The sequence below is a fragment of the Primulina eburnea genome, chromosome 13 (genome assembly GCF_022965805.1).
Source record: "Primulina eburnea isolate SZY01 chromosome 13, ASM2296580v1, whole genome shotgun sequence".
NCBI lineage: Eukaryota > Viridiplantae > Streptophyta > Magnoliopsida > Lamiales > Gesneriaceae > Primulina > Primulina eburnea.
The window spans coordinates 21,044,062-21,057,738 of NC_133113.1; the positions used below are offsets into that span (position 1 = coordinate 21,044,062).

The window sequence follows — 13,677 nt, forward strand, 5'->3', positions numbered from 1 at the left end:
TAAATAGGTGGCACAGCGTACTCTATCTGCATCTCCAAGCTCCATAAACTCGAAGATAACCTCAAGGGATTTGATCCAGCCCTCGGCAATCATGGGGTCTGTCGTCCCTAAAAACTCCTTAGGACGCATCTTCATAAATCTCTCGTACGTAGCCTCGGGCCCTGTCGGCCTGGCTGCGACGGCATTGTTTCCTGCAAACCGCGCGAAGAACCTATTCATATCAGCTAGCATCTGGGCCATGTCAGGTGGAGGTGGAGGAGGTAGATCTCTCTCCTGCCTCTGCTCCTCCCTGTCCTCCTGGCGAGGCTCATCACCACCTCTCGGGCGTCCAACGGGGCCTCTAGGAGGCATAATGTTCCATATATAACCCATCCGTAACTAACATGAATAATTCCACAATTTCTTTAAATTTTAAATAAATGCTGGAAAATAATAATAAAATCTGGACGTAAAATATTTCATGAAATCATGCTGTGAAAATAATTAATGCTTTAAATAAAATGTGTAAATGTAAAACTCACAGACCGAAGGCGTGACTTCGTGAGCTTCTCGAGGTCAGTAGTAGTACAACCCTTTACAAGAACATAGGCTCTAATACCATCTATAAAGGCCTAAAAATTTGTGTTTGAAAATATGCAGAAAAATTTAAATTTTCTTTTTAAATAATTAAAATGCCTCATTCATAAAATAAATTGATAAATAAAGTTTAATGTTCCAAAATGGCAGCGGAAAAAATTAACGTTTTCGAAATAACAGTAAAATTTTATCCAACGATAGGTAAAAATGTTTGAGCAATAAAAACAATAAATACTGAAAAGTGAGGTCTTCGGGTCCCACTACTGCCGACTCGAGCAGGCTCACTGGTCCCCGCCCTCGATCCCGACATCATCAGCACCTACAACAATCAAGTCTAGTGAGTCTAAAGACTCAGCATGCTTATATAGTAAATAACGAGTAATTAAATAATAAAATCGCATGCAAGTGAAAATATCATGTCATGAGGTGTAACGTAAAATATCATTTCAATGGTAATTATAATACGTGCATAACTGAACTGAAAATATCATGAGTGAAAATGTTTGCTCCTAGGAGCCCTAAATGAAATAGTTTGTAATAATTTTCTGGTGAGATTATGGTCTACGCAGGTGGTCCCTGAACTGAACTGAACTGAACTGACCGGTAACTGGCGATCGGGTGAAGTAATGAGCGTCTGATCAGACTAATGCCACATTATACTGGGTGGTACAAAACTGAACTGACCGGTAACTGGCAACCGGGTGAAGTAATAATCCCACGATAGTAAAGTGACCACAAGCAATATCGCATAAATCTCAAAATGAATATTTTGCACGTAATATAATTAAATAACATAATTAAATATCCTGTAATAATTTTACTAATTGGGTTGGATCGCTCCTAGGCTCGCTTTGACCTAAATCTAACATGAAAAAGATGCATATGGTTTAACTTGACCAAACTTGTAATTGAATCCAAAAACTGGGACAATTGCGCTTAACGACTTCGTATTTAATCGTGACTCCGTACCAACCCGAACCAAAATATAGTCATGATTAAAATATGCTTAAATGATGAAATAATGCTCCTAAATTTACAGTACTCGAAATTTAGTGAATGGAGGCTAAAAACGTGAAACGCTCTTTCGAGAGTCATTTTGGCACGTTGCACCGTAAATTCTCGTACGACCTCTAAAATGATCCGAATCACGAACGGCCAAAAACTTGACCTTCTTAACTTGATGAGGCACTGTCGAGTCCAAGACCATAGGCTAAAAGGCAACCGATAACCCGGAACACGCCTCTGAACCGCGACGTTACTTGCTGTCAAAATACAGCAGCAGAGCCTTTGATTCCTTGCGTCGGTTTCGAGACTACCCGCCATTGGGGCTTGAACCACCGACCAGAGCCTCTTACCAACGTCTTAAGGAATGATTTGAACCATGGCTAAGGGCCCTAGGCCAGCCACAATTAGAACCATCCAAGAAACCAGCCGAGAAGTCCCACTCGAGAGCACCCTTGCGTGCGTGAGGGGCGTTGCTTCGTTTGCTGTCTCACGTCGTTCCAGTGGCCATTTAATTGAACATGGCACGATCTAGACATCAAGGGGTATGGTGTGCACCGTGGCTATGGGCCAGAGGCCAAGCAAGGTTTTCACACCAAACCACAACAAATCGAACTACAATTGCTGTCAAATGAAGGGGGCCGAAAGGGGGGGGGGGGGCTGTTCTTATTTCATTTTATTTGAAAACCGATTCCACCATGGACCTAGCCTCGAAAGGGCGACTTGGTCACGTCTTAGACATGATAGGGAGGTGTTCTAACCATGGCTATAGGCCCCTAGGGTAGCCACAATCAGGAACTCTCCCTTTACAGCCAATGACAGAAAGAAACGAACACAAGTGACACTAGGGGGAAGGGTTGCTGTCATATTCGATTTCCAGCATGCATGGGGTTTGATTTATTGGACCAACATGGTCCTAACACATCCTAGCACGTGTCTAGATGTGGCCTAAGCCTGGTCACGAGCCATCCACCTGAAACCGTCACAAACAATAAAACCGTGAAGGCACACATGAACTTGAAAAAAAAACTGCACAGAATTTCGAACATGGCTTGACAGATTTCGGTTTTTGCTTGAAATAAATCATGAGTATGATATTTTAAAATACACTACTATAGCTTGATTGAGGAGTGAAAGGAATATGAACATGCCTTTGTTTTGTTTTGACGAAACAAAAGAAACACACGACGCGGCACGGAGGAGACAGAGCGCTTTTCTTTCTTGCTTGTCTCTCGACTATCTCTCAAATTTTCTCATGGTTTTCCTCTTGTTCTTCCCCTTAGAACCTCACGATTTTCTCTCAAAAAAAATGCACTGAAAGTTTCGAAAATAATGGGGAGGGAGAAAGGCTAGGGAGAATAAAAGGAGAATTTGCAAGATAAGGAAGGAATATTCTTGCTATCTAGGAATTTGAGAGATAAGGAAAATATGAATGATAATAAAAGATTTTGAGGGATAATAGAGTGCACTAGGTTGGAAATCAAGTCTAGGTGTGTAGTGACCCGTTCCAGAATCACCTACTAATCAAGAACTAAGCATGCGATTAACTTAATTAATAATAATCAGAGATAACTGCGGAAAACTGTCAACAAATGGTAGTTATACAACCCAATCGAAGTCTAAAATAACTCAAACAAAAATATCCGGTACAACCATATCGAATAGAAAAGTACTGAAAACTAAACCAACCAGCTACTCACTGTCCTCCTCCTGCTCTTCCTGAGCTATCCAACCTGAGGCCTGCCCCGTGGGAATGGGGTGTCCAAGATAAACAAAACCGAGGACGTGAGCGATAAGAACGCCCAGTACAAAAGCATGAGTATACAAGCCTATATGAAAATGCACATGCTATGATATGATACCAGGGTAGTCAAGAAACAGGAGTAACAAAGGATCTCAATATGCTCAGTCTAGAGGCGCCAAGTGGATAGTGCCGCGCGGTACTCCTCTGGGTCACTGCATCCACTGCAAGAACAGACGTGGACCTAAAATGTCCCGGATCACCGAAGCCCTCCCGACCCGTCGGCCACTGTGTACTCTCGGTGTCCATGCGTCCACAAGACAAGACAGGGCTGAGCGGCCCCACAAGATATAGCTTATCTCGAAAGAGATACAGCTCAACAGTAAAGGCTATCTCGAAGGAGATACGGCTCAACATGAAATGCAATATGCATCATAACTCGTGACATAATAGCATGCATCATATGACATATAACAATGCACCACATAATCATGCAACACATATATGAATGTATACTCAACCAGGATATCTCGGATAGTACTTTCGTACCTCTATCACAGCAAGCCTAGCCTTACGCAACACCGCTAATCAGGTCTAGAACAAGCCTTCGTCCGTCGACAGCCCTTTGATGTCGATTGCCTCGTAACTCAGGCGTCGCTACACTACCAATCCTGGCAGCTCTTGGCTATCGCTCGACCGACAACTAACCCTAGAAACCTTCCAAACCTCTCAAAATGAGACACAACTTCAAGAACTTGCCATCCAAAATGAGGAATTCCGAGCACTATTTATAGGCTATGTTCGGATCCACCGAACCCACTTCGGAACGTCCGAACTCCTACGTGTCCATCAGCTCTTGACACCTCACGATCGGATCCACCGAACCTACACTTCGGAACGTCCGAACTCCCACGTGTCCATCGGCTCTTGACACCTCATGATCGGATCCACCGAACTCACTTCGGATCGTCCGAACTCTTCGGTGCTACCGAACCATCTTCGGTCCGTCCGATCATGACCACGGTCAAAATTACACATTAAACCTTCTTAATCACCATTAATCCGTTAATTACCCAATTTGGAATTCGGGCTACTACAAGGTGCGAGGGGAAAAGTTATTTAATTAATGATTTGATAGTGATTTAAAAAGGAGAGGAAGATATCTACCTAGAAAAGTTTAAGGGAAGATCATTAGAAGATAAATTGCTCAACAAATAAAATATTTTAAATCAAAGGAGGGGCCGATTTTTATCATTTAAAATGGGGTGGAATATTCCTTAAATATTAATTAGTGGGGAGTAAATTTTAAGGGATTTATCTAACAAGAAAAAGGTGAGGAAAGATAATAAGGAAATGATTTGGCAAATAATTTAAATCATCTAAATGAAGGGGCCGAAATATGATGATTAAAAGAGACACAAATAAAGCTTAATTATTAATTATTGAAGGTTTAGTGTTGAAGGAATTATCTCCCAAGAGAAGGTAAGGAAATAAATTAAAGATGGAGAGTTGAAAATATTTTAATCTTTTAAAGTGTTATGACCGAAATTTATAATGAAAATGGAGGGGAAATTTTCTTAAATGTTGTATTTTAAATCTCTAGTGTTTTATCTACCTATTAAATATTTTTGGGAATTAAGGAATTAATTATCGAACTACATTTACTACTTATCTCAAATTATTTAAATAATCCTTTAAACATTCTTTTACAATAATTTAACTTATTATTTATCTTAAATAAATTTTTGGAATGTTTTCTTAATATTAAATTTTATCTCTTTACTCCAACTCCGGTCCGGCCTCACTTAATTAACTTAAAAGCTAACAATTAAACTACTGCATAAAATAAATAAATTTAAAGAAAAAAATTTAAATACTCATGCAATAAAATCATTTTAATTTAAATACTAGGAATTATGCATGGCTTAAATACATAGTCTAATTTACGGGTTCTACATAGACTCCTATATGTTTCGACAAAAAACTCAACCTTGCCACCTGATGACCCCGTATGAGTCGGTAAACAAGTCAAAGTGCAATGCTAGCATATAGAGTCACAATGTTGTCCCGAGTCATAAGGACTAATGGTGTACAACCATAAACTAGGGCGTTTCCACTCGATAAGTGAGAACCACTTGAAAAGTCCTTTATGGAGGTTTGTTCAGTGCACTCTACAAGGAGCATCTATTGTGGGGACCCGGACGCTAATTCATTCCTTAATCGTCTTTAGGAATTATTTAATCATTTATAATAAATAGGGTCTAAATTTTTTTAAAAAAATACAAAGCGGAAACGTAATGTAATTTATTTCAAATTACATATTAAACATAAACGTACAAATCTTGTATTATCTACAATAATTCAACTAGGTTTAACTACGTATTAGTGCTGAATCCTAAGTTGCTTCTGAGCCCGAATCTCCACGCTATCTAGTCCAGCCTCGTTCTCGTCTTGACCCTGATCCTATCTCACCTGTTGCCATGCACACATACAAACAAGACAACAGCCGGATAACTCCGGTGAGAATTATATTCTCAGTATAAACAATGTATACAGGCAATCATATATACAATATAAATGCATATAACAGATATTTATAACATGTATCAAAGTCAGAAACATGAATCAATATCAGCAATAACTCCTATGCTAAACTTGTACCAAAATCAGGAACATAACACGACATGTACCAGATTCAGGAACATAAATCAAAATCAATCAATATAAACTGTCAATCAGACTCATGACTCTACGTTTCAGACTAGACTCAATTCGAGGAGGTATATCTGCTTACCACAAGAGTTAGCATCACACGAGATAAATCAATCTCAGTCCCTTTCTGATCAGCTTACCTCTGATGAAGAATTGGTTCTGATTCATTTTCAAATCAGATATATTACCAAATCAACTCAGATATTCAGGTAACATGCATTTAAAAGCAGTAAAACATCGATAGCCAATCATCCGCTTTATATTTTTTAAAAAAAAAAATTTAGACCCTATTTATTATAAATGATTAAATAATTCCTAAAGACGATTAAAGAATGAATTAGCGTCCGGGTCCCCACAACAGGTGGTATAAGAGCATTAGGTTCCAGAACAGTAGGTTCTCGAACTGTAGGATTCTTAGATTAAGATAGAAGAGAGTGAGCGGGGTAGATTGAGTTTTCTTTCTTGGCGTTAGTGCCAAAGTCTGTAATAATTCAACTAGGTTCAACTACGTATCAGTGCTGAATCCTAAGTTGCTTCTGAGCCCGGATCTCCACGCTACCTAGTCCAGCCTCGTTCTCGTCTTGACCCTGATCCTATCCCACATATTGTAATGCACACATACAAACAAGACAACAGCCGGATAACTCCGGTGAGAATTACATTCTCAGTATAAACCATGTATACAGGCAATCATTTATACAATATAAATGCATATAACAGATATTTATAACATGTATCAAAGTCAGAAACATGAATCAATATCAGCAATAACTCATATGCTAAACGTGTACCAAAATCAGGAACATAACGCGACATGTACCATATTCAGGAACATGAATCAACATCAATCAATATAAACTGTCAATCAGACTCATGACTCTACGTTTCAGACTAGACTCAATCCTAGCCTAGGGATCCCGGTTTCTAGATGTTGGCATTCCATATCGATCACCAGTAATAGAAGAAACTCTTATTCTATCCACATCGATATGGTATCGATCACCAGTAATAGAAGAAACTCCGATTCTATCCACATCGATAGCCAATCATCCGGTGACAGACTTTGGCACTAACGCCAATACACTATTTTGTGACATCGTGCAATGTGCCCGTGGCGATCCCGCCACTATCAGGCACCTCTGTCCCAAGATTAATACACTATCTTGTGACATCGTGTAATGTGTCCGTGGCGATCCCGCTACTATCAGGTACTTCTGTCAGAAGATTACTTATCTAATATCTGCTATCTATCAATCAAGAGAACAAGAATTTCAATACAGTTATTGCAAATATTCATGCAATACCATAAAGTATGTGATTTAGGGAAACTCGAGGCAAACCTCACTCGAGTTGTGCAATCCCAACTCAACATTAATTTATACATTTACCTTCTCGTTCTGACGAAGACGAAGTCCCGAATCCAACTCTGTCCATTCCCAATCTGGTAATAACAATATCGAACAGACGCAATATCAATATATAACTCAATTCAGGACCTGTTCTGATCAATACTCAAATCAAAATACACTCTGATCAATGTCAATCGACATACGGTACGACAATACAATCTAAATCAATACCGAATCTGAATAATATCAATCAACTAATGTTTCGATGTCATAACAATACAGTCTCGATAACCCCGTTAGTCCCAACATCATAAATATAATATCAGAACTCATAATCACTATCGGTACAACTCATAATCTCAATAACAATACAAATCTGATATGAAATCTCAGTGAAATCGACTCCGAAAATCATAACAATTACATAAACAGTCTGTTCTTTGATCTGACTTCAATTATACGATGTCTACAGTACCAGAAACACCATATATGATTCATATTCAATTCTGACAATATCATAATTTCAAATCATGTCTAAACGTAACAAAACTTACGTCCAGTTGTAGCCTGCGTCGATAGGAACACGGTACTGAAATCGGATTAAAAATCAGACGGACGGATTTTGTAAAACTAGCAAGTCTACGCTTTAGGAAACTTTTTCTTTCCTTACCTCGATTTCCTTCTGCCGATTCCATTGAATGAAGTGTGTATATATATATACACATACGTTGCATGTCAAGGCCAAATGGCTTCATCTTTGCCCACCACATCTCGCGCATATGCGCGACCTCAACCCGCGCATATGTGCGAGACCTACTGGTCTTCGCGTCTAACTTCTCGGCAGCTCGCGCATATGCGCGCCTCATCTCCGCGCATATGCGCGAGGTCTTCTGGACATCACCCATACCTTCCGCATAGCTCGAGCATATGCGCGCAAATGTCTCGCACATATGCGCGAGGTCTTCTGACACTATCGCGCATATGAGCGGCTCCGTGTAGCGCATATGCGCGAGGTGTTATATCCTCGCACCTATTTCATGTATTTTCTTGTCTTTCCCGGTCTGATCCGTTCCGTCTATAATCATCTCAATTAATCAATAAATCATTTCCGATTAATCTCAGATTATGGCAAATAAAATCTCAGGCCTTACACCTATCTTCATGCTCGGACATCACAATGTCTCCTACCAATGAAACATGGTACACATCACAGATACTAGTCTCAAATTCGAGCGACCCTTTATCCTTCTTAGCGGCGGCTGAATCGACTAGAAACTGTTTAGAATTTACAGTATTCCAAATATGAGTTTCATGATACTCATCATATGAGCATCTCATATTCTTTCTACTATTTGTATATTCAAGGACTTTATCTATGCAACAAGCATGTGTATACAGATAAAGTTGTGCCAAAACAATAATTTCAAATATGATTAAAATAAAGATTGCTTATACATAGGGTTTCAATGTTAGCCCTCGACCAATACTTGGCTCGACGGACACCTACTCTAACAATTTGTCTTATGAGATCATATACTTTCTCTTGGTGGTTCATAAGAAGATGATCAGGTTATTGAGGGAGGTTCGTCCCCTCTTTTATTCATCTTCATATCTACGACCATGATATTCGCAAAAGACTATGCAAGATATTGAAGATCTTCTAGACCAATATTTTGTATAGTTGTCGTCAGCTTAATTTCTTTTCTGAAACAGTTTTAATCAGATTGATTATTTTTTCTTCGTCTTCTAAAGATTTTGGCATTATCTTGGTCTTCTCTCTTTGGTGTAATAAGGGTTCAGTACCAAATGATGATGGTAAACTTCCTTCTGAGATCTTTTTGCAATAATTTGATTGTTGTTCTAAAGTTTGGATTCTTGTTTGAATATTTTTTAATATTCCAAGAATTTCTTTTGTTTTCAAGGATTTCCTCGATTATATGTGATACATAGTATAACTGATTATCATAGTTACATATCATCTTTTGGATATCTCTAAAATTTTCGGATAGTTTAGAAGAATCCGAGACTATATTTAGGAACTTAATACTTTAAATCATAAGTTTATCTTAAGATTATGATGTGTTCTTTTTGCACCTAACGTATAATATTGGTTAGCTCTTATTCTAAATATTCCAAAATATCGAAATAAATCATGTAAATATTTAATTTCGAACATATATATTCGGATCCATAATTTTTAATAAAATCTCCTCAGACATTTAATTATATAATGATATTAACATTGTATATTTGAAATAATTTTACCTCTACTCTTATATAATTTATGACTAAATTATAACATAATTGGAGAATTAACTAAAATTTTAAGTTGTAAAGAGTAAATCAAAAATTGAAACTTTAATTAAAGATTTTCTCTTAATTTACTTTTTCTTTATTCCGTTTTAGACACTTGCTCGTACCACAAACCAACATTGGCTGTTTGAGGGAACATGCATTTTCATTCACATAGCCAAAAAAAAAAACAAAAAACTAGACTTTCATCATAATTTTCTAGTACCGAGAAATGCAACATGTTCAACATTGATCAAACCAAAACTAAATAAATACATGTCAAGTATCTCAAGAAACAAGAAAAGAGAAAAAGGTTCAATCTATAAGATGACAATTTTAACTTAATGACAGGTAAAACTTCCCATCCAACTTCGTAGCTCGACACATCCTGTAACAATAACGATGCCAATAAAGGGGCACTTTACGCACACGATACACTAGCCTCCCCAGCTTTTACACATCAACCACGTCCGCGACCTCCGCCTTCGATTATAAAAATTCATAAATTATTCTATTATAAGCAAACAAAAAGAAAAGCAACTTCATCTATTGAGATACAAAACAAAAAAGAAAAAGGTAGGCAAGAAATTGAATTTAGAAGGGCACAGCTTCATAAGCAATCTCTCTTATTTAAAATTTTATGACATTATCCGAATCATGAGTGCCTCTCTTTCTAGGATTCATTACCAACTGAACTATTTCACTTCGTTGGCGATCCAGGATTAATACTCTTGTACAAATCAGAACATAGGTACTAGGTTCCAACCACGGAAAACTGATAATGGTAGTACTTTATGAGTTGAAAATAAAAAGGATTATTCATCCTTACCTCTGTTACCGGATGGTTTGCTGCCAGACAGACCCTTTCCTCGGCCTCCTCGGCCACCTCCATCATCTATAACACCACGCCCAATTCCTTTCGAGGATCTTCCAGCTGAGTTGTCATCTCTACCTCTTCCTCTTCCACGTCCAACTCCAGGTGGTTTTCTGTCTGAAGAGACAAATTATCATAACAAAATTAGAGCACAGTCTTGTTTTCAATAAAAAGGAAAGTTAGCAATGCTAAAAATTTAGACATAAACTTAAATCCACAGATTAGTTTAATGCTACATGATAAAATCTGTTGTAGACATATTGAAAGTTTAAAATATAGATTTAATTATTTAAATACCCGATCTCTTGGTTTCTTCCTGAACTTTGTCAATGACCTGGAAAATAATTTATAACCCATAAATTATGATAAAAACGGCACCATAATGATATATTAATAAAGCTCATACAATATAGTGGAATCGAGCATTTGTTTTTTGGGTGTTTTAATTTAGCGTCATTTTAGCTAAAGAAACAGGGATCACGAAAAGCAAAGCCAGAATACTTTCAAAAGCAGAATTGAAAAGAAAAAATAAAAGAAGTTAAAACGAAGAGGTTCCAGTCAGCTATCAACCAATCCCTGTTTTTATTGTCAGATAGTTGCACTTCATCAAAAGGGGTCCAAATGAAGTTGGTGCAACTCTACAGAAGCAATGATACCAAAAAGCATCCAAAGAACAGTCGACAAAAGCATCAATAAACAACTTTTTGAAGCACATTGATGTCTGATTTGGCTAAGGTACATCATTCCAGAGCAGCAGAGTGAAAGAGAGATATAAAAGCAATAATAATCAAGGCTACTAACATTTTGAAGTTTGAATAAGTGTGGTTGTAAAGTCCTTCATTAAATGAAGGAACCCTACAGAGAGCGTCAAGTAAAGAATTGACCATTGAAAAACCTGTGTGATTATCCTAAAATAGCCAAATCCCTAAATACAAACTGCTTAAACATTTTCATCAGTTATACCTTGAAGAAAAAAAGTGTTTACAGAGGGTTTTGGCTTTTTTAATGACTTAAGTGTGGACTTGCCAAATACTGCCAATCTATTAAATCAATTGAAAAGGCTGGGAGATGTCAATCATCAAATCATTTACTTAATAGACGCAATGGTTGACATGCCCTTAGTTCCCCACCATAAACAACACAAACCGTGATTCAGGCCCAAGATAGCGAAAGCAGTTTATCAGAATTAAAGAGTGTGATTTTGATATTAAGATGATGGCAATTGCCTGACATCCATTATGATGAACGTTGTAATATGTGGGCAAAAGAACCATTTAAGTATGAATAACGAACACGAAGAAAGTACTTGCAAATAAAAATTTAAAAGTTAAACTTACCTCATCTGGAACTCGGAGGTACTTAATCGTATTCCCACGAATGTAACATTCTGGCATTCTCCAAAATCGATCTCCATCCTACGAGCATAAACAACTTTGAGCATAGCCACAGTAAACTAACAGAACTTATAAAGCATATATAGATAAAGATAAGTACTACCTTTGACGTACAGATTACTTCTCGCAGATGGATATTCATCCAAGTATCACAATTCACCAAATGCCCATTATAAGTTTCACCGTTTTTCAGCTCCACCAGCTGCCATCATAACAAATATTTCACAGAGAATTGCATTAAGATGCGAGAAAAAAAAATGTATGTATCAAAATTCAAAGAAACGCAAATAAAACTTTGACAATTCCCAGTCGACTGCTTGCTATGAAATTATATTCAATGGGTTAAAGAAATAATCTCGGAACAGAACTGATTCAAATTAATCATGCTTAACATTCTTTACTTAGTCAATGACCTAGCAGTGTCGAATTTTCAGTTAATCCATTTTTGAAGAGCAAGTAATATTTATCATGTGGTCTACACATCTCACCGTGAGTCGCCACCACATAAGAGTACGCCAAACTACAACAAAAAATAACAGAGTAGAAAAACCAACATTAACAAGTAATTATCACCAAATTCACATTCATCAAGTTAAATTTATTATTTTGTCTGTCTCTTGCGGCATCTTTTTACCAGATTCACACAATTTAATGAAAAATTTTGAACTGCAAACCCAATCCTTTCTTAGTGCCAACCATTGCAAATCACGGGAGATGACCTTGTACGTCAGCAAGCACTAGTAGAATACATTCAGCAAGGTACGAAGCCATAGAGAGTTATATATATAATACGGGAAAATTACCATAGGATGCCCTTGTGCAGTCTTAAGCAGAGAAAGCGGAAGCTGTGAAAAAATGACACGGTTCACCATTCAGAATCACATTAAAAAAAAAAAAAAAAACTTACAAGAAACTTTTTTTTAAAAAAAAGCCCTAACTTTCACTTTAACAAAAGCATACCATATTTCTGATGGTAGCGAACAACTAATCGAATCCTGCGAAGGAAAAAAAACACGCAACAAAAAGATTAATGATCGATTAGCAACATAGAAACAGAGGAAGTAAGGTACTAAAATCAGTATTTCACATAGCAACGCAATGATTCTTGTTCATGTTTACAGCACAGTTTCGAAAAGAAAAACGAAGAACAAAAGCAAAAATAATTGAGATAGAATATGCTCTCCTGTTGCCGAAGTACCTCCAAAACCCTAAAGAATGGCGGATTATTCTTTGTTATTTTGAAACTCACGCCTCCTTTATGGTAAGCGAGTGGGTTTAGGGTGAGCTGGACAAGGAAACCAAAAAAATTGTTCTGGAAATACTACGGAAAATCCATCTGTGTTTTGGAGATTTTATTCGTATTTTTTTTATTGATATGATTATACAAAAAGAAATTAGAACATGTTTTTAAGATAATCTTAATTTTGGATAATTTAACTATAATATATCATACTAAATCTTATATCATGGTTCAAAAATACTTAAGTTTTTATATCTTTCGAAATCTGAAACAAATATTTAATGATGGAAATATTGTTTGTTATTTAATCCTTCCAATAAAAATAATTTTTTGTAATATTCAAATTATAAAAATTTAATTAAAGAAATAATTTTGTTATTAAAATGTAAGTAGTAATACAAAAACATATAATTGTCAGGATTGTCCATCGAGATTATCAAATGAATCTGGGGAGAATTTTGATTGACATGGATTATCATAAGTCTTGAATATTAGGA

General features: G+C 36.9%; 1 protein-coding gene and 1 non-coding gene across 3 annotated transcripts; both read right to left on the bottom strand.

The window, feature by feature from the left end:
- Positions 1 to 9,903: 9,903 nt before the first annotated feature.
- Positions 9,904 to 13,282, bottom strand: LOC140810088 (sm-like protein LSM4). Of its 2 annotated transcripts, none has more exons than XM_073167895.1 (8): positions 13,139 to 13,282; positions 12,901 to 12,935; positions 12,744 to 12,785; positions 12,044 to 12,142; positions 11,884 to 11,961; positions 10,844 to 10,880; positions 10,511 to 10,663; positions 9,904 to 10,155 (listed from the first exon to the last, which is right to left on the bottom strand). In XM_073167895.1, exons 2-8 carry the CDS (start codon positions 12,901 to 12,903, stop codon positions 10,133 to 10,135), a joined length of 435 nt encoding a protein of 144 aa, XP_073023996.1. In that variant the 5' UTR covers positions 12,904 to 12,935; positions 13,139 to 13,282; the 3' UTR covers positions 9,904 to 10,132. The 2 variants fall into 2 exon arrangements, with proteins under 2 accessions (XP_073023996.1, XP_073023995.1); XM_073167894.1 differs by having other exon boundaries at positions 10,502 to 10,663; positions 13,139 to 13,277.
- On the bottom strand, positions 11,173 to 11,295 carry LOC140811028 (small nucleolar RNA snoR127). Its single transcript, XR_012113420.1, has one exon. It is a non-coding gene; the product is annotated as a small nucleolar RNA snoR127 (small nucleolar RNA).
- Positions 13,283 to 13,677: the final 395 nt, after the last annotated feature.

What these genes read in the sequence shown, in the direction of transcription:
- LOC140810088 (XM_073167894.1), bottom strand. An exon ending in AAGTAATCTGTACGTCAAAG is followed by an intron (nt 11,962 to 12,043) that starts GTAGTACTTATC and finishes TTATGCTCGTAG; the next exon opens with GATGGAGATCGATTTTGGAG. An exon ending in GGAAGAAACCAAGAGATCGG is followed by an intron (nt 10,664 to 10,843) that starts GTATTTAAATAA and finishes TTGTCTCTTCAG; the next exon opens with ACAGAAAACCACCTGGAGTT.